The 26630-nt window shown below is 38.2% G+C and overlaps 1 protein-coding gene across 1 annotated transcript; it reads left to right on the top strand.

Annotated features, from left to right (window-relative positions):
* The first annotated feature begins 238 nt into the window (after positions 1-238).
* On the top strand, positions 239-25699 carry MRPS35 (mitochondrial ribosomal protein S35). Its single transcript, XM_069806834.1, has 8 exons — positions 239-429; positions 2399-2442; positions 3626-3793; positions 4189-4249; positions 7527-7666; positions 11932-12041; positions 13811-13880; positions 25195-25699. Exons 1-8 carry the CDS (start codon positions 276-278, stop codon positions 25471-25473), a joined length of 1026 nt encoding a protein of 341 aa, XP_069662935.1. The 5' UTR covers positions 239-275; the 3' UTR covers positions 25474-25699.
* Positions 25700-26630: the final 931 nt, after the last annotated feature.

Raw genomic sequence — 26630 nt, 5'->3', positions numbered from 1 at the left:
CCTACGCCACTCTCCGCTCCTCCCTCGCCCTCCGCCTCCCTCCCATGACTAATAAGAGCAGGGCCGGGGGTTCTTTCCCCTTCCCCCGGGCGCCTCGGCCAGCTCCGCACCTCCCCTCACGGGCCGCGGCCCTTCCCGCTCCCCTCCTCCTCCTCCTCCTCCTCGAGGGCGGGGAATGGCCACGCTTCGCCTTTGCAGCTGCCTTGGCCCGAGCCGGCTTCCGTCCTGCCGGCAGGTCGCTTGGGGCGGGGCACTACGCGCGTCAGGTCCCGAAAATGGCGCCCGTCAGCGGGGCGGTGCGGGCTGGTGCGAGTTACTGGGCCGTGTTCTCCCGGTGTTGCGGGAGGGTCGTGGTCGCGCCTCGCTTCGAGGGTGCGGCTTATTCCTCTGTGCTTGCGGTGAACAGCGGGGAAGGCCGGCAGAGGGAAGGTGAGAGCGGCCCGGCCCCCTCTGCTGTGGTGGCCGGGGGGCTCGGGCTGCGCCGGGCTGGGGGGGGGCTGAGCGCGGGCGGGAAGCTCAGGCCCGTGGCCCTCCTTCCTTCCCGGCTGCAGGCGGCTCTGAAAAAAGATCAAGTTTTGGTTGCAAGTATTTGCCGGAGAGCTTTTGTTTAAAAAAAAAAAAAAAAAAAAAAGAAAATCTCTATGGTAAAGGTTACAGATGCTGCGAGTAGTCTGAAGAAAGAAATGGGCAAACTGGTGTTTGCTAGACAGATTTTCAGCTCAGGATTGCAGTGGTACAGCGGACCTGCAGTGCATTGCCTGGTTTTAGATATTCCAAGTGAGAATTTCATCGTTTGTTAAGGGATGTGTACTCGTGTTAAGCATTGGATGTCGTGCCTGGCCTCAAGCTGAGCTGTTCAGGGTGTTCTGGGTGCAGATGGAAACTGTTGATCAGGGTTGTACCAATATTTTTCCGAAGGCTGGGCGGGCACTTGTCATCTGCAGATTCAGGAGCAGGCTAGGTTGCTGAAAGGGCCTTTAAGTGGTGTCTGATGTGAGGGCCTGTGGGCAGGAGTAAAAGGTGACCTGACCTGAAACTGGATGTTTGTAACAGAAATAATAAAGACTGCTATGAATGAAGCCTGTTTGTGAAAGCACCACAAAAATGGCAGCTCGAGGGGTAAAAGAATGCTGTGTATTAGCTGTTACAGAGCCCTGTATGTTTTCTTTGGTTTAAGTTTTTATATAGCAAGAAGGCAAAGAACAGAATTGGATCCATAAAATACTTAAATAAGGAAGATGAAAGAACTGTGAAATTTACAAGTTTTCCCAAGGCTTATGTGGGGTAGGGTTGTAAGACAAATTACTGAGGCAAAAAGAACCCAAACATCCACTTCTGAATCCCATTCAATGTTTTTTTGCTAAATACATACTGTATCATAATGTGGCAACAACTACAAAACAAACAAACCCAACCCCAAGCTCAAACAGGACACTTGAAAAATACATATTGTCAGATTCACCTTCATTTTTCTGACTATTATAAAGGCCACATTGTTTTGGTGTTGTTTTTTGGAGTGGGGGGTTGAAAGTCATTAAATTAGAGTTTGAGGAGGGGGAGGAAATGAAGACAAGAAAGTTAAGATTTTCATTTAAATTGAAAATCTAGTGGTATTTGATATCTTCATTTATCATTAGGAGTCCCTCGCCACAGCTCCAACTGAAGTCAGTTGGTTAAAAAGTTCAGCCATATGGTGGCTCAGGCCTGCTAAAAGGGAGTAAACTCTTTCTGTTGCATCTTCTCTGGAACTGCTCAATAAGGCAGATCAACATGGTAAAATGGCAGGAAACAAACCCATTGGTTTGTTCCCCATCCCCAGCTCAAGAAGAAAACCAGTTTGATGTGCTGACTGTTTATACGGAGGTTAGATGAGCTTGAGAGTGGCACAGGAGAGGATGTGAAGACGTGCTGTCAGAAGGAAGGGATGGAGCCATGGGATCCTCCTTTTGGTAATAGTGAACTGTTAGGTTTGGCAGTCTTGTACTGCTGGTGGAGAGTGATTTGGGATTTAACAGCTGTGTGGGAAAGCGAAAAGGAAGCACAGTTACGAAGGGAAAAGTGTACTTGTACTCATCTCATTTTTCTCTCCCGCTGTGTCAAGCTGGAATAAATGATGCTAGCAAAATGCATTTAGGCTTGTAACCGCTAGATTATTGTTAATGTGTTTCTAGGATAGACCCAGACAAAATGGCTTACAAGCTTTTTCTAATCTTAAGTTTCAAATAATAAGTGAGCAATCTCCAATATGGGTAACTGATCTTCCCCTTCTTCCATGTAAAGGCTGGGAAGTATTAGTGTATATTGTCTTTGTAAAAGAAAAAAAGCATACAGGATTATGCTGCATTTTTTTTCCACAAAACCATATAGTTTGTATTGAAAATGTTTCTTTTTCTTTCAGCTTCAACAAGGAGAAGAGGCAGGACACCACAGTTCATAAGACCAGTAAGTACTGAAACTGTTGTCAGTTAACTCAGAGGTGTTTGAAAAAGTTTTCTAAGCTATATGTCATAACGGTTTGTACAGGAACCCCTTCTGCAGTCGAAACCTGGTGAAACAATCCACTGTGACTATTCCAGAACCAGCACCTAGCTTCTTTAACCTCCCAGCTGTTTTCTGTCTGTGTTCTCATAAAAGCAAAAACATTAACAATAACAAGCTAACAGTTGTATTGACACCATGTGCTGCAGGTCTTAAAAGTAACTTAAAGTTGCATTTAAAATAAAACCAGACATTTTAATGTTATTTTCATTATGAGTTTACAGGATTTGTAGTGGTTGCTTTCTGGCATAATTAAAAAGCCTGGTATTGTACATAAGTGAAATTGTTCTTGCACAGCAGAATTGTATCTGAACATCTAATCACTGAGAATTTTCTTGGTTGTTGTACACAAATTTCAAAAGTAGTATATTATATGTTATGATTTTTAAAGGTAAATCGTAAAAGTGGACCTGGCATGTATTAAATTTGTGTTGAACTTCCAAGAGCAGATGTAATGATACACCAAAGCAGTCAGACCAGCTGACTGCATATACACATTTGTCTTTTACCCTTCTAAATTAAAAATTAAGGTTTGGGGGAAAGAAACAGTGACTAGATTTATTTTTATCTTTTTTTTTAAAGAGCATTTGACTGGAACCTTATTCAGCTATTGGAAGATGTAAGCTATTTCTGCAATATAGTAATTCATCGTTCCTATACTGGAATTTCTATAGCAAGTAATTTCAGAGTTATTAATACCTACTTCTCTTAACATGAACTTGTTCAGACTTTCAGAATTCTAGAATTTTAAAACCCATTTTCTTCCCCCCCACCAAATGCTTAGGCACTTTAGGAAATAGAGTTTGCAATTAAATAGTGGTTTGATGACTCACGCCCCCCCCCCCCCCCCCCCGCTGACGTATCACAATGCAAGAAGATAAGTTCTTTCTAAGCATTTCTGAACTAAAATGCAATTGAAGACTGGGAAAGGCCTGCTATCTAAGCTTTAAGAGGCTATCTTTTAAAAATTCCTTTACAAATGAGCACTATTTATTCCTGAAATAACTTGTGTGTGTTGCTCCTGCTTTGTCTCACAAAACAGGTATATCTCCCATCAAATTAATTTTTATAATTTTCTATTTATTAGCATGCACCTCCCAGAACTGAGAAGATGGCTGTTGATCAGGACTGGAGCAGTGTTTATCCAACAGCAGCTGCATTTAAACCTGCCTCTGTGCCTCTCCCAATTCGAATGGGTTACCCAGTGAAGAGAGGAGTTCCTCCACCAAAAGAAGGCAACTTAGAACTTATAAAGGTAAGACACATGCCATTGATGTGTGGTAACTTTAAAAATTATTATTCAATAACACTGCCCTGCTTTGATTAAAATATTTGTATTGGATACTGTTTTATTAAATAGGATAATGATCTATTTAATTTCTAAATTAAATGGTAACAAATACAAATATAAGTAACAAATGAACAAAATCAGGAGACTTTTTTAGGAATATCATGCCTGTGACTTTTGTAATGGGGTGGGGTTAACTCTTCTGCTAAATCAGATTTGAGAAGAGTTGTCTTATCTCAATATTTTTAAGCAGCGTATTGTACTACCTTAAATGTTAAAAGTGTAATCACATTTCAGTAATGCCCCTTTATTTATGAACGGACAAAAAGCTATCTTGGTAACTCTTAATATGTCTGTTTCAGATTCCCAATTTTTTGCATCTTACTCCTCCTGCAATTAAGAAACACTGTGCAGCTCTTAAAGGTGAGGGGGTTTTTTGGCTTTGTCAGGGTTTTTTTTTTTTTTTCTGTATTTTAAAAGCCATCTCTCTTGGGAGTTTTAAGACAATGTAAAATGTGACTGTGAAGAAGTAGAAGGTGAGACATGGTCCACCTCTGAAGCTGGTTATTTGTCAGGCGTTGGCTAGTGTTGTATGCTTTCTTGTTGCTGCATTGAGTCATACAGGTGATGGGCAGATATGTCTTAGGAGGTTTTCAGCACACCAGTAGGGCTTGTATTTTACCTTTCCATTAGGCCCTGCTTTTACTGGAGAATTTATAATTCAGTGTCTTAAGGAAGATGAGTGATGAATGTGACTCAGTTCTCAGAAGATTTTCTGCGATTAAACTCAGGTTTAATCAGTAGTTGTTCTGGCATGCATTAAAAAAAAAATGATATTAATAAATGAAATCCTCTGTCAGAGCAAGATCTGCTGGGGAGATATGGGATCTAATGAAGACCAAGAGCATCTCTGCCAGCCAGCAAGGCAATAAGGAAAACCTAACGAGGAAGTTAGCCTAAAGAGAAGTGAAGGCACAAGGGGTCAGGGAGGAGATAGAATCATTTAGGTTGGAAAAGACCCTTAAGACGAAGTCCAACTGTTAACCTAACACTACCAAGTCCACCACTAAACCATGTCCCTAAGCACCATGTGTACTCATCTTTTAAATACCTCCAGGGATGGTGTCTCAACCACTTCCCTGGGCAGCCCGTTCCAATGCTTGACAACCCTTCTGGTGAAGAAATTTTTCCTAATATCCAATCTGAATCTCCCCTGGTGCAACTTGAGGCCATTTCCTTTCATCCTATCACTTGCTACTTGGGAACAGAGATCAACACCCACTTCATTACAACCTCCTTTCAGGTAGCTGTAGAGTGATAAGGTCTCCCTTCAGCCTGTATAATAAGAGATAAGAGGCCTGTCTTGAGTTTTCTGTGTACAAATTCATGCAGCATAGGAAACAGGAGGAATTAGAAGTCTGAGGAGTCACAGAAATGCAGAGCGAAAGCTTGTATGACTGAGATACAGGCAGGGATGATGTGGAGGAGAAGCTGACCTGTACCCAAAAGACAATTTCGGATGCAGAGCTTTGCAGTGAGATGCATAGCAAACTGGTTAAGAATTTGAGAGTTGGGATCAGAGGAGAAGCTGAAAAAGATGTCTTGGTGGCCATCTCCCACAGACTGCCTGGTTGAGAAGAGGAAGTGGATGAACAGTGGAAAAAAAAAAAGCCTCACAACTGCAAGCTTTGATTTTCTTGGGGAACTGCAGCCATCTCAACATCTGCTGGAGGGTTAACAGGATGGGATGGAAGCAATCTAGGAGATTCTGGAGTGTGTTGCCAATAATTTTTGATGCAGGTGCTGGACAAACTGTCTATGGGAAGGTGCTGTTGCACATGCTTCTGGCAAGTATGGAAGAACTGGTTGGAGGGAGATGTCAGGGTTGCTGGCAGCCTTGGTTGCAAAAAGATCATGGAGCTCAAGATCTTGAGAGAAGCAAGGAAGGCAAGTAGTGTATTGAAGGCAATTTCTCGAAGACGATTGAGTTGACTAGGAGACATGCGCTATTGGATTTGTTGTTCAGAAACAAGGAAGAACTGGTCAAGCATGTGAAGGTTAGGGGCATCCTTGGTAACAGTGGTCATGAAACTGTGGTGTTTAAAATCCTGAGAGAAGTGAGCAAGACAGACAGTGGAACTACAGTCTGGACTTCAGGAGAGTGATTTTAGTTTATTCTGGAATCTGTATTGCTTGGCAGATCTCACAGGGGAATCTCCTGGGGAACAAAGTGGCCCATGAGAGCTGGTGGATGTTAAAGTTCGACCTCCTTAAAAAAGCAAGAATGGTCCATTCCAGTGTACAGAAAGTTGAGCAAGTATGGCAGAAGGACAGCATGGGTGTGCAGGGAACTCCTGGGTGACCCGAGATGCAAAAAGGAAGTACACAGGAAGTGGAAGCAGGTAAAGACTATTCAGGAGCAACAGGAGGTTTTTGCCTGACCATCTTCAAGAAGGGCAAGAAGGAAGACGCAGGCAGCTGCAGGTCAGTCAGCCTCACCACATTCCCTGGAAGATTATGAAGCAAATCTTCCTGGAAGCCATTTCCAAGCATGCAAAAACATGCTTTATAACAAACTGAATAGCAGTAGAGAGCACAACCTCAGCAGGTCTTCAGATAATAACGAATTGTGGGGGGGAACAAGTGATACACTGCAGAACAAAGCTGCCATTCAGAAGAATGTTAACAGGCAGGAAAAGAATCCTCTGCAAAGACCCTCATGAAGTTGAAGGCAACTGCAAAGTCCTGCGTCTAGGTTGGAGTAATGCATGCAGTGGTACAAGTGGAGGCGGGGGGTGGTGGTGGTGGCAGCAAACAGCTGGAAAGAAACTTTGCAGAAAAGGTCATGTGGAGCCTGGTGGGCATTTGAAAGTTCAATATGAGTCAGCAGTGTGCCAGTGTGGCAAGGAAGGCTAACAGCATACTGGGTTCTAGCCACCACACTCAGGAAATTAATTCTTTTCCCTCTATTGAGTGTTGCATTTGGTTCTGGTGTCCCCAGTACAAGAAAGACGTAGACTGTTTGGAGGAGGGCCACACAAATGACCAGAGGGCTGGAATGCCTCTCCTGTGAAGAAAGGCTCAGAAAGTTGGGGGTGTTCAACCTGGAGAAGAGAAGGCTCTGGAGGGACCTTATTGTCGCCTTTCAATATATAAAATGGGCTTATAGGAAAGATGGGGAGAGACTTTTTACCAAGGCCTGCAGTGACAGGACAAGGGGCAATAGTTTTAAACTGGAAGAAGGTAGATATTTAGATCGGATATAAGGAAGACATTTTTTACAATGAGGGTGGTGAGACTGAAGAGCTTGCCCAGAGAAGCTGTGGATGCCCCATCATTGGATGTATTCAAGGTTGGGTTGGATGGGGCTTTGAGCAGCCTGATCTAGTGAAAGATGTCCCTGCCTACGGCAGGGTGGTTGGGTCTAGGTGATCTTTGAAGGTCCCTTCTGACCGAACCATTCTATGATTCTTCTGTTTGGCAATTGTGAGGCTGCATCTGGAGTACTGTATCCTGTTTTGGGGAATCCAGTACAAAGAGAGACATTGAAATACTGGATCAAGTCTAGCAGAGACCCTGCTGTTATCTAAATGAGTATGGTTTCTATAAATAGTACTTGTAAAAAGATACATTGCAATAAATTAAAAAAACCCAACAAAATAACAGATATTACATGGAGTGTTTTCTCTTTATTATACAGATTTCTGCACTGAATGGCCAAGTGCTTTGGACAGTGATGAGAAATGTGAACAGCATTTTCCTATTGAAATTGAAACAGTAGATTATGTTTCTGCAGGGACATCTATTCGTAATCCCAAAGCAAGAGTGGTGACATTAAGAGTAAGTAGTATTTTTGGTAAACGGCCTTTGTTTCAAAAACCCAAATGCTTGGCTTTCTTTTCAAAACATGTACAAGTATGATATATTGTAAGGAAATGAGGGAAATGATTTACTGAATGTCTGAATAAAAAGCAGTGGATTTCCTTAAGTATATTGCAGCATGTTAGAACTGAGGTTGTAAGGTTATGGATATGTATTTATAAATTAAGTCTAAGCTCTAATATAAACAAAATAGTGTACCTTCTGAAGAATCTACTTACAGAAAATGTCTTGCTCAATGTCTTGCTTGGGCTCTCGTTACAACTTTATAGACCCTGGAAGTGCTCAAGTATTGAAAGATAGGTCACATGAATGCAGCACTATTCATAAGTATTCAGTTGGCAGGCCTCTGGGCATCAGTGCATGTGCAGTAGGAGCAGCAGCCTTCTGATCATAGGATCATGGGGTACCTGAGGTTGGAAGGGAGCTCAGCAGTTTCTCAATCTGACCTTCTGCTCAAAGCAAGGTAGGTATGAGATCAGATCAGGTTACTTAGGACTTTATCCAGTTGGGTCTTGAAAACTTTCAGGGCTAGAGATTGTACAACCTTTCTGGACAGCCTGTTCCAGTGCTTGCCTGTCCTCATGGTAGTAAAGTTAGGATTTGCTGTGGCTTTTGAATATGTGTTTTGAGATGACACTTGAGCCTATCTGAAGAGCAGCAGCAGCAGTGGGGTCAGTGATAGTTGTGCTCTTACTCTTCATTACAGAAGTTAAAATATTGCGTGACACCACATGCACATAGAACCTATACAACATCTAATCATGGCAACTTTGGACGGCAGTAGTTCATTTTGTCTGTAGGAGTCTCCACTTTCCCTTTATGTTGTAAAACCTTTTGGTTTTGGCTGTTTGGGCTGAAATTTAATTTGGTCTGTCATTGACTTAAATATGCATTTCACACCGCTGTTAGCAGTAACTTCACCCTGCCCTTGTAGTCATTGCATACTAGAGTTTAGCCTTTTGTCTCCTAATTCAGATCCATGTTCAAGAGCAATTTTTTCACAAATTTGTATGCATTAGAAGTAAAAGGAAATGGGGTGTTTCTGTGAGAATAGAAGCCCCTGACTTCATGCTGGATTGTGAATGTGTGCAGAGGCGGCACACATTGGACCCCTTCTTGTTCCCATATTCAGTTCTCAGATGGAGTAATACTGACATTTGCTGGTCAGTGGTGGGCATGGTGTCACAGGTAGGGGGAAGAGCTCAGCTGCTCAAACAGCCTTGACTCTCCCATTAAAAACACCAGGTGGTGAATGTATGTGAATTTCTGGCTTTCTAAATCATGTAAAACATTACTATGTTAGGTAGAAATGTCTTCTGTTAAATGTGGCTGTTGAGAGACAAGATGTTGGACTAGGGGCTGCCTATGCTGCTGTGGAGAGGGTAATTCAAAATGATACACAAATAAGCATGTCTGTATTATCCTGTGTAAATCTGTCCATTAATGTTAACTGGCCTTGGTACTTTTAAGACATTATGTGGATGTGTATTATACATGTATATTAAAAAAAGGAGGGGTTGGAGTGGGAGACAAAAACTGAACAACTATCCATATGCTTTTTCAGTTACTGGTGTTCTGATCCCAGACTTCATTAATACATTCTTTGTCTGATTAATCCTCTGACAACAAAATCTGCCTAAGGAGGGGGAAGAGCAGGATTTAAAGGTGAAAGCAGATGGCACTGGGTCAGATAGTGGTTGAGTTTCTATCAATGAGAGAGCATTTACTGTGCTCTGTGTTACAGACTATGATAAGCTCTCTGGTGGATCTTCATGATAAGATTTCCTTTTTTAAATAGTTTAAAAGTTAAACCTTTTTAATCTTAATTAAAAAAATTATGCCTTTTTTCTACCAGGTATCATACTGGAGATGCTAATTTTTCATTTCTAATGCCAGTATTTCTTGCCATTAAATTTATCCTAGTCTATGCTCAGGTGGAATTGTCTACATTGTGCCAGACAACATAGTACTACAGGATGTAAAATGAGACTTTTTTTAAATCAACTGCTGTTCTTTGTGGAGCTTAATTCATCTAAAATTAAACATAAAATAGTCTGTAGCATTGCAGCTAACAATTATAAGCTGTCTAGTTGCTATCCCATTTTGAAGCAAGTAGCCATATAAATATTTTTCACTTTGAAGTGACTTTGGATTAGTAAGAACAACATATTTTTTGTGATCATGTAATACAGGCAACAGACCAGATAGCTTTTTAGTTTTTGTAGGAAAAGCAAGTCATGTGGAATAAAATCATAGCTCTCAACAGGAAATTTCAGATGATCACACTGTATGAAGGCAGCATGATACAACTATGATAATGCCATCCTTTTAAGACAGTGCAAAAAGTACTACTCAGTGAAGTTGTTTTGCATTGTTGGTTCAAGCAAGCCAATGCTGGACATCTGGGCTGGACTATCCCATTAAGTTTAGATAGTCATGGTCATAAAGGGCTTATATGCACTAGCAGTTGTATGCTTGCCAGAAAGTTCTGTCTGAAACCCTTTAGAGTTTGGAACAGTCTTTCTTTCTGTGAGTGTTAGAGAAAGATACTGTTAAGAAAATGTGTTTTAGAAAAAGGTTTCTCATCAGTTTGGGTGACCATTGCCAGCTAGCAGTGAGGCTAGTCTGTTCTGTAAGGGAAGGTGATCCAGGGGCAGAAAGGCAGGCAGGGGCAGTGACCTCCCCAAAAAAGGTGCAGCTACTACCCAAGCAAGGTGAGGACAGGTCTGGTAATAGTAAGCTCGTCCATCCAACAGACCAGTAACCACCTGACAAGTTCATAATGATAAGGCAAGCTTGAAGTCGAAGGGGGAGGACAAGTCAGTGGACCAGGATTAGGTCTAGTGACAGTAACTAGGATCAGTCAACAGTCTGGTGACTGTCAAGCCAATCCACAGCGATGCAGTAGGTGAGGTCAAGCCGGGAAGTGAAGGATGTGCATCGGGTCGGTCAGTGTGGGCCACAGCTGGGCCCAGACATAGCTGCACTGTGGCTCTGGCAGAGACTGAGGCTGACTGCCTATGCTTAGATGCAGCAGGTCCACCTTCTCATAGCTCCTTTTTTTGTCACCACTGATTCAAGGCTACATTGCTGCCCTGTAGGGAAGGGCACTGTATGTAAGGTAGCCTTGAGCGCACGCGGCCAGACCCTTACAAGGGGATGCTGTGCATAAGGGAACTTGGAAGTATAGTGCCTTCAAAAGTGATTGTTCATGGTTGTTTTGGGCTGCACTAAGAATTCAGCTCTTTTCTTGCAGCTTGACTATTGCATTAAAGGCTGGATGCACCTAACAGGTCAGACAGAATTAAACTTGACAAAATGTGAGCTGCGGGGCAAACCGTGGACAAATTAGTAAAAGACTATTATGTCTTCATGTGTTTAATATTCCTCAGCAACTCTCACTTAATAGAAACTTATGTTTCCATCACCATGTATCTTTAGACTGTTAAGGTTCACAGCCTTTTTATTTGCTATTGTGTAAACAGATAGCTAAAACCAGCTTGCTTTACTTTTCATACTTGTTATTGCATATAGAAACTAGCTTCAGACCAACTTCTTAGAGTTTTTTTTTTAAATGAGCACTAGTTATTTGTTGTGTATCTTGCATTCATGGGTTTTCTGGTATTGAAACAGAAGGCAAGCCATTCATGGTATTGTTTGATCAATTATGTGAGATCAGAAAGTTCTGGTCCATTATGTTGTTATCTCTGTGCTTCTTTGCATACTTCTATTAATCTCCCAGTAATGATTTTGAGAATTCTGATTTGATGTCTCTTGAACTGATGTCTTTCCTCCTCTTTTGGATGTTTGTCATAAATATTTTTGATATATCTTAGTATTAACTTTACTTATCTGTATTTGAAAAAAAAATATATCTGAAAAAGATTCATTTTTCCATGTGACATACATGTGAATATGAAATCAGCTACAAACTAAACTGACAGCTCTTTTTTTCCGCTGAAAAAAAGTTTGAGTAGAAGTATTCTCCCCCAGCCCCTCTGGTATTTGGATGAAAAGAAGTTTACTGTTTGAATACTCAGATTATATTTGCCTTGTGTTAAGACTTCTAACATGTGATACAATCAGAAGAAATTCTGCAAATGCATACTTAATAGCTCTTTTAATTCTTGATAAAAGATGTGCCTAACTATCTCAAAATATTTGCAGGGTGCAGAGATTGTGTTTATCCAAGTAATTAAAGGTGTTTTCTCTTGTACGTGAAGGTTAAACTTTCTAACCTGAATTTGGATGACCATGCAAAGAAGAAGCTCGTTAAACTTGTAGGAGAGCGGTACTGTAAGGATACAGATATGCTCACAATTACAACGGACAGGTATGGTTACAAGAAGGGGAAAAAAAATGCCTGTAGGAATGGTCACAGTATAGAAAGGGCTTGGTGTCTTCAGTATTATCAATTATTGTCTTGGTAAATTGTTATATTTTTAAGGCCAAATTATGACCTAAACATACCAGTACTCCTGTTATTAACTTTTAAAATTGTAATGGACAAATCACATAAGGTTGAACCTAATATTTGTTAAATATGGTTAGTTATTGAAGCTCTGTGTTTAAGTCTCAAATGTTACTTCAGAGTAGTTGTCATGTTTTCCAACAGAACCCATAGGTTCTGTTAGTTTTAACAATGGTCTGAAGTGTTTCATGCAAGAAAAATGACATCAGTGACCAGACATTTCTTGATGTTTTGTTTTTCTAGACATAAACAAATTACTGTAGTTATTTACAGTTATGCTCAGAAGGCTGCATTGGAGAAATGTGGTTTTTGTGTTGAATTCTGAAGCATTTAAGAGAATACATATGTATTCCTAAATTCACAATACACTTTAATTCACAGCTGCTTTCAGTGGTAGGAAAAACATTATTGGTAGTCTTTTCTGTTTGCATGTTTTGATAGAATTCTTCTCCCCCCCCCCTTAAATTTCCTATCCTTTGGTATGATATACTGTTTTATTCTACATAAATACAAAATGGATAAAATTGTGCATATATTTTTTGACTATACTTAGAAATCTGGGTAGTTTCTGGGACCACTTGCGCAACCAACAGTTTCATTTTCCTAGCAAGACTTATTTTGTGGCTAAAACATTAGGATAGCTGAAAGGAGCTTACCCTCTAGAGATCTGTGAATGGTCTCATGCTGTGTTCCAGAAGAAACTCTTAATGTGCCTGTTGATATTTCACTTTATTTCTGGTAATTTCTAAGGCTCAGGCTCGGAGTGGTACCCCTTTCTTTAATACAGGATTTTCAAGGCTGGTATTTACATTACTTTTAAACAGAGGCTCTTTCACTATGAAAGAAATATACTTTAAAAGCTTGAGTCCTTTTTAAAGTTTATTTGCTAGAATAATCATAGTCCCTAGTCATTCAGATGAGTGGGGTTTTTTTGAGTGTCTCAGATGTAGTCTTGCATGATTCAATTTGTTCTGCATCAAAAAGGGGGGTGAAGGAGCCTGTAGGAGGAGGTGAGTGTGAGGAGACAGGAGGTTGATCAGCATGAGGAAGAGATTAATGTCATCAAATTCTCAGCAGAAGGTTTTGATGACTAGTTTTAAGAAATAACACTGTTTTTGCAGGACTGTCTTATCACAAATAATTTTACTGGTGATCCTGTTTTGACTTACAGCTACATTGACTTAAACTTTTCTTCTTAAATTGTTGGCTAGATTTCCAGTTCTGAACTGTATTTCACAGCTGTTTTCACCAGTCATTCCCCTCCCTTCAGATCTGGGGAGAAAAAATAAATCTGGTTTTAAGGGAGTTCAAACTTAAAGTATGTTGGATTCCACTTTGGCACAGAGGGCAAAGAAGTTTTTAACGTTTCCTGAAGATCTGTAAATTCTTGTATTTTGTACATTTTGCTACTGACTTGCAGATGCCCATTCTTCCATGTTCTTAATACTCATGCCTTTATGATGTTACTCTTGATGATGTGTAACTCAAAGGCATGTGAATCAAACACACATTTTCCCTAAGATTCCCTACATTACAAATCAGAAATGTTGATGGGAAGTTTAATGTTTTGTTCAAAAGTATATTATAGTGGCTTGATTTCAGAAAGATTACCGTTGTTTATGAATTTTCAGGTGTCCGCTAAGAAGACAGAACTATGATTATAGCATACATCTCCTCACCGTTTTGTACCATGAATCTTGGGTAAGCAGTCATGAATAACTTGAGCTAATGCACATGTACTCTCTAACGCACTCTTTCGTAGCTTAGAAAAAGTTGCATGACTGTGTGCTGTTAAAGTAAATTATCTTAGATTCTTTTCTTCCACCTCGCTTTTCTTCAAATTCGACTGAGATCAGTTACCTCTGAATCTGAATTTCCCAGTCAACTTCTAGTGCATTTTTTTAACTTCACAAGTTCTATTCTGTTGTTTGTGTACATAGTTTGCCTCTTTTCAGAAGTTCTCTAGTTTTTGACCTTAAGAGATTCTTTCCCAATACTTCGTTTCTGACAACAACAAGCCTAAAACTGACCCTGAGCCTAGCAGAAAACACCTTAATTCTCGGGATTCCTAAAGGTACGTTTTGTTTGGCAGCATGCTGGGCTGCCTGTGCACAGTATTCAGATATTAATTGGGGGCATACAGAGAAATGGTGTACTCTGTGATTATCACCTTTTACCTATGCATTTTTAACTGTGACCATGTTTAAAGACAAAAACAAGTCTATTCCAAAAAAGCCGGGGGGTATGTTACTGGCTTTAAAGCTATGAAAACTAACATACAGCACAGTATCTACATTTTGCCTGATTCCAAACTCTTATTTGTTACTTAGAATTTGTCTTTTCTTGGGCTCTTCCTAGGCTTCGGTAAACCATTGCTGTAATTTGGAAGTATTCAGCTTCTTAAATGGTGTTTCTCAAATCTTCCTCAGGCTGGAAGGAGTGAGGACTTAGGCTGCTTTTTTGAGCTCCCTTTTGCTCAGAAAAAGGGACATCCTCCCCACCTTCCGTTAGTTTTAGGATTTCATTGCATCAGAGTTAGTGTCCTGAAAAATATATAAAACTCCTTACACTTGCTTTGGTAGAAACATTTAGATAATGTAAACTTTTCTATAATCATTTGGGATATGGCACATTCGGAATTTTTCCCAGTAGTTTTTGTTAAATGGTTATACATGTGAAATATCCAATATATTAATGTATATCCAATGTGTTAAATATACTATTCCAATTTATTGATAATTTACTACAATTCTCAAGTAGTCCTCTAAATATAATAAGAGATCTTTAGACCACAGGTCTGTCTTTTATAGTGAATTCTTCAGACTTGTCTCCTGTATTTTTATAGTTAATTTTGTTGGTTATAAGTACTGCCTTAAACAATTTTACAGCCATTTTTTACATAAAACAAGGTAGCAGTCTGAAATGAAATTGTTGAAAACCCATGCTTATGTTTGGGATAACTTAACTTTGTTTAAATGTAATATGTTATTAGTCACCTTGAGACACAGTGAAAACCTTCATCATCGGTATATTTCCATAGATGTATTCTTTTAAATAAGTTGTAGCTGATTGCCTAACAGAATTCATACTTAATGTTTTCAGTTGTTCTTTAGTATTTAAATTAAATCTCCATATTGGGCATTTTTATGAATTTGTGTTGATTTTTATCATTGCAGTGATATAAAAAAAACATAAGGAGGATGAGCTCTATTTCTCTTTCACTGGAAGTTGCCTTGAAGGATATGTTTTGTAATTGTATAGTGCATCAAATTAAATTCAGCTTATACTAACATCTTAAAAGATATGTTTACTGTAGATTTCAAGTGCTTTGTACACATGGATATTTTTGTCCCCATCAGCATTACATTGCATTACAAATCTTTAATGACAGATCAGTTTCCAGTATTAAGCAATGACAAGAGAGCTAGATGCTGCTCACTTTATTAATTCTAGATGAACACCACATCTGTCCTTTACTCTAGCATTACTTAGTGATGGAAGACAGGGCTATATGATATTGCTATGTGAGTGTTCAGTGTGTATTGAATATGCACAAGTCTCTTGCCCTTTTATTACCTTTCAACTTCCATGTTAATATTTGATGAGTTCCTCAATCAGTTGTAATTGTCTTTGATTTCCATGAAAAATTAATGGTCTCCCAAGGCATGTGGGTTTTTTTGTGACATGTTTTGTTTTGTGGAGTTTTTTTCCATGATCAGTGGTAATGCCTTTTAATAACTTGCTGAAAGATAGTTTGGATACATTTTGTAAACCATGAGCAGACAATGTATAGTTTAATTTGTATGAGCTGTAATAATGGAGGGGGATGGACAAGGACTAGCCTTCCATGTAGACGGTAACATCAATCCTGTTCACAGAACTAATTGCAATATTTTATGACTTTCCCAGCAGACTAGTGCCACACTTTTCAGGCATGTGGTGATGGAATTCAATAAAAAAGAGGGCAGTGTTCCATTCTTGCAAAGTGAAGGGGAAGATGGCTGCATGTAAATTTTGCCCTCAATCCTGAAAACTTTGCCTACTCTCTCTAAACATGGCATAACTCTATAATTTATGTTAATTACTGGTTTACTGAATTTTGTGAACCAGCAAGCATGTGAATATATAAAAGGAAAAACTGCATGCAGATATACATCAAGAAATGTAATTGGAAGTGTAATTATGTTTTAATTGCCAATGATGCATAATTCTTTTATTACAGTTACAAACTAGAGCATCCAAGTAGCTTAACAATCTGAAACCTTTTCAAAAGAATGACAGTTCTTTGTGGTTTTGTTGGGTATGTAGTGAACTATGTGCTGTGAAGCTCCATTGTGTAGAGATGCATATCCAGCAGAAAGTTATTCTTAATGTAATGAGTATGAAGAGTTTAATTCTGGCTCATCTGTCTCTGTATGCATGGTTAGAAGACAAAATTTATCACTGTGTCAACAGTAGCCTCTATGTTACAAATTTTCTTGTATGCTTTTCCAGTCTTGGCTTCCATAAAAACCCAGGGCATCCACAACTCACTGATTCTGTTGCTATTGCAATTAGAGGGCTCAGGTGGTGTTAGTTTGCAAGCACCCTTGCTGTTGCATATTTCAACTGTAACTCCATTACAAGTGTGTGCAGACAAAATAGAAGGGAAAGAGAGGAGATTACCAACAATTGGTACAAGTATTGTGCTGCCTCAAGGCTCTGAGTGTATTGTTAAGAATGGGTTTCTTTCTTGGATTGTGATGGGAGGAAGAGAGTTTGTTTGCAGTTAAGTGAATAAAAGGTTGTCCAAATCAAATTTGACAAACTGGTTTCTGAGAGGTGCTACAGCCAAAGTGAGGTAAGGACGTCGATAGGTTAATGCACTGACTAGCATTTGTCTCCTCTAATATGCTAGCAGTCAATGGATGGTGCAAGAAGACAGACTAGCCAGATTGTGAAAGGCTTTGAAGATGTGTTGGAAGATTGAACCTGCTGTAGGGAAGCTTTCAGAGGCATTCAGGTGTTTTTTATGATGATGTGTTTTAAGACCCCTTTTTTGAATGCATGGGGAAATAAGAAAAATGGAAGGAATTGAAAGGAAGGAGCAACTTTACTTGATTTTTGGGGGTTATTTTTTGGCAGGGAAGGAGTAAATGAATGTTTTGGTTTGGTTTTGTAAGTGTTAGAGGAAGAAGCAAGAGTTTTCACACTGTGGGAGGGAGGGACAGGAAAGGAATCATCAGACTGTTTGTAGATGGTCAGAATAAAGTTAAGTTGAAGAAGCTCACAAAGATGTCTGGAGTCTAAAAAGGTATATTTGTGACTTGGGAATGGAGAGAGTAGCTGAAGCTATTTGATTACTTGTAGGAAAAGTGGGATACTACTGGGTAGCCTTTTGGGCTATATAGCCCCTACGAATTGGCAGTTAAAAGTAGTATTGCATTTGAAACTGTACTGTCTTTCCTGTCTTCTTGTGTTCACCCAGAATGCAATCAATGGACTTGACTATGCGGAATTCTGCAAAAGCTGAGGGTGCTCAGGACCTTTCAGGATTGTGTTAGAATTTACCAAAACGCAGTGCAGTATTACCAGTTGGTATTTGATCTGTATTTAAACAGGTAAACCCCCTTTATTTTGAAGAAAGAAATGTGATGATTTTCTTTCGTCCTCTAGAATGTATTCCCGTAGTGGATAATGCTACCCTTGCTTTTGGCAAAGGGCATCTGTAGTGCTTGTTATTTTCTGGCAAAAAAATTCTTGCTTGTTTTTTTTTTTAGTAGAGGAAGTGAAGGAAGAGAAGGAAGAACATGAATTCATCCTCTGGTTCTTGATTCATCCTCTGTTATCACAGGTTCAAATGAGATACACTGTAAAGCAGAACAATTATGGGAAGCTGTTCGGAGTATTGGCAGAATATTGGTGGATTGATAGTAGTTGCTTCATAAGGCAGCATGCTGTTTCTTGAGATGGATCTGAACAGTGGGAGCAGTATTAATTAGGGATCTACATACTGTGTTCTTGGTTCAGCCTATTTGAATTACAGGCTGGCTAATGAGGTTGACTAAATCTAATGGAGAGCTCAATTTAGTTGTAGTCTGTTACTTACAGAGGTGGATAAGAAGCAAGAAGTGTAGCTTAAGATGCCAGACTGATGCATTTGGCACCTTAGTTTTGATAAATGCAGATAGATATCTGGCCTATGAGTTCAATTATCTTTAAAACATTCCGATTTTAAAACTTAAGAATGTTCATTTATTTTCTTATTTTGAAATACTTGGAGATCTTTTGCTTCCAGTTCAATAGTTTTAAGGTTATTAATCAAATATTTGTGTTTTATTAGCTTTTAGAATGTATTCAGTAGATATCTGACTTGTACCATCTGGTAAGAATTGAATTTATCTTCTTCAGAGTTTTTGTGTGATTACTTTCAAATTATCCCCCAGGATTGTGCCTGGATTAAATTAATCAAAGAAAGGGTGAGATATATTAGGTAGATTGTTAAACAGTTCAATCAGTTGCATTTCTGTTACCTTTAAATGACGGTAGTTCTTGAATGCTGTAACATCTCCCTAAACCTGAATGTATTTTTATGGTAATAAGTGGTTTTTAAAGAGTAAGTGTTTGCTGCCCTCAAGTGGTTAAAAAGATCATAAACTGATTTCTTCACACTTGGCTCGGATTAATAGTTTATCACTAAAAAAAAGTTCTGTTATGAGTTGAAAAACATGAAGGAGAAACAAGTGGAGCAGGAAGCTAATTTTCAAATAAGGAAAAACATTCATAGTCATTGTAAGGGGGAGGAATCTGAAAAAGAGTGAGGAGGAAATAATTTGCTGTTCTTTTAAATTAGTCAAGACTAGGAAAAGGTGCAGCAATTTTCCTTGCTCCAATTCTACATGATTTTCAACATACCCAAATGCAAGATGACGGAGAGTGGAGGATATCATTCTGCATTACACAGCTGAGATCTAGAAGGATTAGTGAACACTTGCCTTTGGATTTTCTATTTTCCAGTGTATTTCTTAAAGTAAAAGGTGTAATCTGACATACCAAGAATAACAGTAGAGTAATGCTGTACACACTTTTGAACTCCCTCTTGCTTTTTCTAGTAGTGTAGTTATGGGAGTCTGATAAAAAATTCAAGACTTAAAAAGAACAGGAAGGAAGAAGGAATCTGGAATTAGAGATAAGTGGAAAGTGGCTACTGAATATGTACAGTAATAGCCAATTGTGTTTGCACTGTAGATGTTGTTAGTACTTGAAAGGACAGGGAAGTTGAAGCAGAAAGATGAGGGGAAGGAAAAATAACCCTGAAGAATGGACAGAGTGACACTAGAGGCTTAAGTAAAATTTATCTCTGAACCCCAAAGCTGTGTAGTTTGAATCAATTTGAGGAAAGCGTCCCACATTGCTTTTGCATTCTTTTTTAAGTAGTGTATTCAACTGGAAGGCACTGGTAGGGTGGCAAATCTGTGTATGCATGCAGCTGAATGACTTTTTACATAACTATTGGTGATAATCCTGAAATGCATTGTATAGCTTTTCTCTAGACTTCAGTTAGCTCTTAAATTGTCTTTTTTTTCATACAAGTAAGCATAATTTTTATCACTTCAGTTGTGCCAGTAGAACTTAGTACAATTTTGCAGTTTTCATAGTAGGAGTTTACCTTAATTCAGTCTAAAATATGTGAAAGGATATGAGCCTACTTTTGAAACTTAAGCGGTTATCTGGCTACTTAGGTTTCAAAAGTATATTTTAACTTCATGTTCTGAATACTCAGGATGTTGTCACACATGGGTTGTAGGGTTAAAATGGGAGGTGGAGGGAGGCACTCTTAAGTCTTGCTGAAACTCTCTCCCTGGGCAGAAGAAAATTCAAGGTTCACTGAATGGAAAAGGAGAGCCATAGCCTAGTGATTAGAGCATGTACCCAAGAGAGATTCAGAGCTCTGGGCACCATTTAGTATAACTGAAGACTGCTTAGTGTAGATCTCCTGATTTTGAGATCTTAGAATAATGAAGTGTGATATAATTGCGCTCTTCCTACAATAGCGTTCTTTCTCAGTATGTCATTATATATGGTTTAAGTAATGCAAACTGAGGCTAAAGTAAAGGCGGTGTCTAAATGTTGTAATATGTACTTTGTTTTGAAGTGTGTATTACATGTTATTGTGCACTTACCAGTGCTCAAAATCTAACAACTTGAAAGAGTCTTCATCATTAATGTGAGTCAGAAAAGATAAAGCTAAGTAGCATAGTGGATGTTAAATTAAATAAACTTTTTCTGAAGATCTGAGTTCAAACATATAAAATCAAAGAGTTTTGCTGACAGGAAATGTGTATTGTAGTGAAAGAGGGTGAAACTTCTTTGTACCTCTTGCTTGGAACCATGAAGAATTGAACGTTCAAGCAAAAGGTTGAATTAAAAATTGTCTTTGTACTACTTCAGACTGTAGTAGGCTTTTTTGCAATACCTTGTGTTTAAGCCTCATGTTTGTAGTTGCTGGAGAAACAAGGCTCCTTTTTGATGCATAAATATAACTTCTACAGCTGTTTAATTTTTTGGTCTAAAGTTTGGAGTGAAATGAAGTCTTATGGGGCATAGATATTAACAAAATGAACAGAAAATTATCAAAGATTTGGACCCTTAATATCACTGATCTTTCTTGATGAGATCAGAATCTTATCTGATCGGCATTCAGAAAACAAACAGATAAATATATTACAAATGACCCTTTTAGAAGCCTGGATTTTCCAGAAAATACTTGCAGCCACTTCAGGCCAAAGAAAGTAGGTGTCCTAATCTTTGAAAGAGGCTATCTAGATGATGGTGACTGCTGAGAACTCTGAAGCTAGTGACAGAACCAGAGATTAAGCCTGAGTATCATTAAGTATGAGAGCATCTCTTGCATCCAGTATTATTTTTTGAGGCAAAGTTCTGTTCGTTCTTCTCTGCTTGTTCTCCTTTTCTGTTTTACTTTTGTACCTTACTGGAATGTTTAGGCCTAACAGTCTTTCTCCTGATTTTCCTTGACACTCTAGAGGTCTTACCTTCCCTGTGCCATAGCTGTGTCTTAGAAAATAATGTTCTGCTCATTCAGAAGAATCTATTTTAACATATTCTGCATCACCAAGCAATTAAAATTTTTTGTGTCCGATCTCATCAGATACAAATGTTTTGCCTTTTTACAAATTCATGTTGATATTTCTTTTTAAGTTGCTAACTAAATAGTACAGGTCAAAGTTGTAATATTTCCAAAGAGATAAGTACATAATTGTTTTGGCAACTCCTCTTTGGATTGAAGGTACCTAATAATTTGGAAAATGCTAGCTTAGCTGTCATTTATTACCTGAAAATCTGTGGTTATTGTACCACACAGGGTATCTTTTATTTCAATGCAGTACTACGAAATAGGTGTATTTATTCCAGGCTATACAGAGATTGAAATTTGACTTGCAATTTAAAGACCTTTCCCTCTCCTCAAAAAAAAAAAAAAAACAAACCCACTAAAATACTTAGTCTTTGCTAAACAGCATTGAATTTTTAACTGTTCAAACATTGACAAGAAAATTGACTAGCATGAATCATGTTTTTAATTTCCTTGAAGATTTGTGTGCCACTTCCAAATTTTAGTTAAAATCTTTTTCCCAAAAGAACTGATAATTCTAATCCTCTTCCATATTGCTGTGACAGCAAAATTACAAAAGTTAAACTGGCAGGAAAAAAAGAAGGAAAGTGATGGTGAAATGCCTGCTTAAGTGATCAAAATGCTTTTTTTTCCTCTAAACTTAGAGGTACAATATAAATTGAAGCTTTTTGTTAATGACTTATAAGTAAAAGCAATTTCACTGGCCAGGGTACTCTTTTAGTATGTATACTGTGTCAGCATTTCAGATTAAGCACTGTAAAGGCTTGTAAACCTCCTAAAATACTAGCTTAAGCAGTAGCATAAGGCTTGCTTAGACACAAATCCTTATTCTGTTTATGGCATTGAAAAAATAATTCTCTATATTTGCATTGGAAAGTGTTTAAAAAAAAAAAATCAATCTTCTGTTCCTCTTCAGTAATAGGGTTAGATCCTTTGACTTCATATGAAAAGTTGTTTTCTGGTGATTTTTTTTTTTTCTTTGGTTGCAGTTCTTAGTGGAAGTTTTGGTAGGAGAAACAGTTGAAATTATTAGCTGAGTGCATCTTCAGCCAGGCTGGTTAATGCTTACTGAGATTGTCTTACATGTGATAGAATGAAGCAATCATTTTTAGTGAATTCATTGAAGAAATATCCATTCTTGAGTTTTTTAACCTTGTTTGCTAAGTGGGGATTCTAGAAAAATGTTACACAATGCCACACTTGTATTCCAGTTTTTAAAGTTTTATTCTTTTTTGTAAGACTCTGAACTACAGTGTTTACTAACATTTTAAATTTGTAGGGGACAAAAATAATCAATGAACAAAACTTTGAGTGATTAAGACCTCATTTTTGAATTTTCTTTCACTGTCTCATTAGTTTTCTTCATAACACTTCAAACTGAGACTACACTTGTAATATTTCCACTATTCAGAGTTTATGGGTGCTTGTCTACCTAGGGTACTTTTTCAAGTGAAAATATAATTCCAGATTCACTTTTTCTCTTGTAATAAATCTAGTTGGAAAGGTATTTTAAGTTTCACTCCATACAGTCAGTTTGCAAAAATCTGGTTTCTGTTCAGTTTCCTGTTTGTGATGTATGTCTGGACCTGTGTACAGTAGAATAACTTTTCATTTTGAGGCACGGCCACCAACATTGCAGCAATGGATACTGCCTTCTTGTAGCACGGCTAGGAATGGATTTTGAAATCTCCCCCTACTGTCAAATCCCTTCCTGCCTCCCTCCCCCCCAGAAGTCAGATTTTATTTTAAAATCCATTTTGACACACCATTTGGCTGGGAAGGATTCCAAGAAGGAATACTCAACAGTTTCTTTGGCCTGCTTTAGAATCTTCTTGCTCTGTATGCTCAAAAGAGATGGGGAAATCTTAATCTGTTTATCAGCGTGCATCTCCAAAATCCTCTAAGTTAATGTGTGCAGAGAGGGATTTTCCTAAAGAGATAAATGTAATGACTGTAATTGGTTCTTGTTGTCTCTGCTATAACTTAAAGGTGTTTAAAAGCCTCACAGTGGTCTTTTGTTTGAACTTCTAACATGAGTTTGGTCCAGGGAGTGACCAGGAGTGATACCCATATTCCCTTACTCTTTGAGAAACCCTATCCCTGTGAGAGAAGCTTTTGCTTTAAAATTCTTTTGGAGTTTAGGGAAAAAATGTCTTGGATGGCCCCTATGCAGATAAACAAGGGATATGTAAAACAGGATTATGTCATTAACTTAAAACTGTGTAAATCTCCACATTGAATTGCACTATTTTTCAAACATACAAGGAATACTTTACTATACCCATGTGTTGTGCTACTGTTTTAGCAATACAGGCTACAGTATGTCCTTTTTTTTTCCCCCTCTAGAAATTGAATGAGGTTCTTTACTTCTGTGTTGTATTGTGTCCAGGTTTTAATGTCAGTCACATGAGCCTTTTAGCACTGTTTCTGACTAAACATTTGGATTCAGAGATTTAAAAGACAAGAGATTCCATTTACGAGGTACAGGATGCAGCTTTGTTCAAGTATTGTTAAATTCAGATAGATGGACCCAAGCACACAGGGTTGTAGGAAGAAAAATCTTTAGTCTTAGTTAAAGGTTATTAAGTATTGTGGTTTGACTGCAGCAATGTTGTTGACTAGTGGACAGAATAAAATAAACAAATGAAAACCCAACAGCACCTACCCCCTAACCCCCTGGAAAAAAAACCAAAACCAATAACAGCAAACAAAAAAGACCCCAATGGTCCCATGATTGCCAGGTTTATTTGGGTTCTGCATAGCTAAAAATTTACTGAAGAACTGTTTCTGGCAAGGGATTTAAAAATAAAAAGTCCATGTGATGTAAGTACTTCAATGTTTCTTTGAACTTACTCCTAGAGAAATATGAGTTTTATTTAGACATGATTTCTACAACAATTGTAAGAAAAACATAACCACCAAAAATACTTCAAATTGTGATTTATATAGTTGAAGTAATAGGACACTATGTATTGTTTACATCAGTAGAATACTAAATAATTATACATATGCAAATAAATATACAATCTACAATATATAAAAATACAAATATCTCTATGAAGTGTATATATTTACCAAAGTACAATAAAAATAAAATTAAAATGGTAGGTTATAACATTTGAAATATCCCTTAAACAGTCTGTGAAGCTAGAGGAAGGCCTGCTGAATTGGAGAAATGTTCAAAGACAAAATTTATAAAGCACTGCACAAGCCACGTATTTACAGGCCCTAGGATGATGTCTTCTGTCTGTGTTCAACTTTTGATCCTGTTTAATCTTGCAGTGCTAATTAGGTTAAAAATTAGCACCTTCTGGATAGAGATTCTTTTGAGGAACAATCTGTTTTGCAGAAGAGGAAATAGATTAACTGGTGGTGCTTTTCCTTATGAGTCACAATTAAAACATTTCCCTAATGTTGAAGGATTGCTGTCTCTCATCATAGGTTACTTGGTATGAGCTGTCTCACTGTGTGTCTTATAGCCAATGTAAACATAACAATCATATGCTAGGGACATAATAGCTAGGTGTCTAATTCCAAAGCTTGAGCATTTAGGGTTATTTAAAATTATTACTTCTACAAGGTTTTTTGTTATTCATTATGTATAGTCTGTTCTGACTTGTCTAGTTATATCTGCCAGTTACATAAAGAATGGGAGAAGTGGGAGGAAAGAAACTCATTCTGCACAGAAAATGCACAGCATACAGGCACCCTTTGAACTCTGTTTGAGGCTTGAGTTACAGGCCTTGTACTTTAGAGGAGGGGAAATATCTTCCACAAGGAATGTAATTTTTAAAGTGAATTGGTATGAGAGATAAGTTTCTTCAAATTATTGTAGCTTTGTTTCAGTCTTAAATAGTTTTTAAGACAATGTATATTCTCTTTCAGAAAACTGAGATGTGGGAGAGCGAGAAGACTGAGGAAGACATGGAAGAATATATCTGGGAAAATAGCTGTTCTCAGAAAAATGCCTTGGATACACTGCTTCGAATAAAAGCCTCAGAGAATGTCAGTAATGTAACTAAGGAAGAGCTTCTTGCATCTGAAGTGGTTAAGAATTACAGAAACTCTGTAATTGCACTTAAAAATGAAGGTGAAACAGAAAATAACGTGTCTCAGTATAAGGAGTCTGTGAAGAAACTATTGAATATACAAGCATTACCATGAGAGCAGACTCTGCAGGTACACCTGATTATTACAGAAATGTTAAACTACTATGTTAATATTTCTATATTATATGGATACATAATTATTCAGAACCTTAACTGAAAATATGAAAGTTGATGATAATTTCAGTAGTAATCAGATTTTTCTTTACCACTGGATTTTCTTGTAAACATAATTTTCAGGTCCATGAATCTTGTTTTTTGAATAAAGTATGTTTTGAGTCATATTGGTGACTTGAACATTGTTCTGTGCTTTTAGCTTGGGAGATCCTGGTTCAGTCCTCTGCTTAATCACTTCTCACACAGTATCTTTTGGCATGTAACTCACAGCAACAATGTCAAAAACAATGAAATTACTTAAGCTCCCAGATCCATTAATTAAGAGTCTGAAATTTAAGAGTTCTAAACTTTCTAAATGCTTTTCAAATGTCAGATTTTTCTCTATCTGTACTCCTGTAAAATAAAGGTAATGTTGCCTAAGTAGTTTAACTTTTGGAGAGGTGTTGAAACACACTGAGCAGTATGAGGTTCTCTCAGTTGTCATCATGAGGGCTAACAAATACCCTCAGTAAAAATACCTGTCTCTAAAATGGTGGCATAAAATAAGATAGAAAATAGGATGGTAGTAGGCAGGTGAACTAGCAATTATTGACAGGATACCAAAATACCTGGGAAAGGAAGAATGATGAGAGTTGCTGAAAGTGAGAGCTGGTGAGTAGTGAGGTGAGGAATGGACTGAGTCTTGGTACCCTGAGGCCTGCTGAGTTGTCTCTTGAATGTACCCAGGCTGTTCAAGGAAGAAAAAACCAAACATTTGTAGCATCCAGCTTACTGCTGTGAAGCACAGAGAAGGAAATTATATGGGTGTTTATCTTGTGTTTGGTAATTTGTATTTGAAAGGAATTGACTTGAAGCACTGGAATCACAGGCAACTTCTATTGCCCTCTCATGGCTAATATAAAAAAAAAAAAGCCCTTAAAAATATCAGCTTGAAAGGATGTAACTCTTCTTGCTTTTATTGTACCTTCCTGGCTTACTAAGATTTCAGCTTAGAGAGAAAGTCTTCATTTTCTAGAAGGGGCAGAGGGAGTTTTTATTCATCAGACTTAAGGATTCTACATACCTACAAGAAGAACCTAGCATGTGGCCCTGCCAGCA

The sequence above is a fragment of the Haliaeetus albicilla genome, chromosome 19, assembly GCF_947461875.1.
Source record: "Haliaeetus albicilla chromosome 19, bHalAlb1.1, whole genome shotgun sequence".
Lineage (NCBI taxonomy): Eukaryota > Metazoa > Chordata > Aves > Accipitriformes > Accipitridae > Haliaeetus > Haliaeetus albicilla.
Note: the sequence above shows the minus strand (reverse complement) of the source record. Positions and strands in the feature narration are given on the sequence as shown.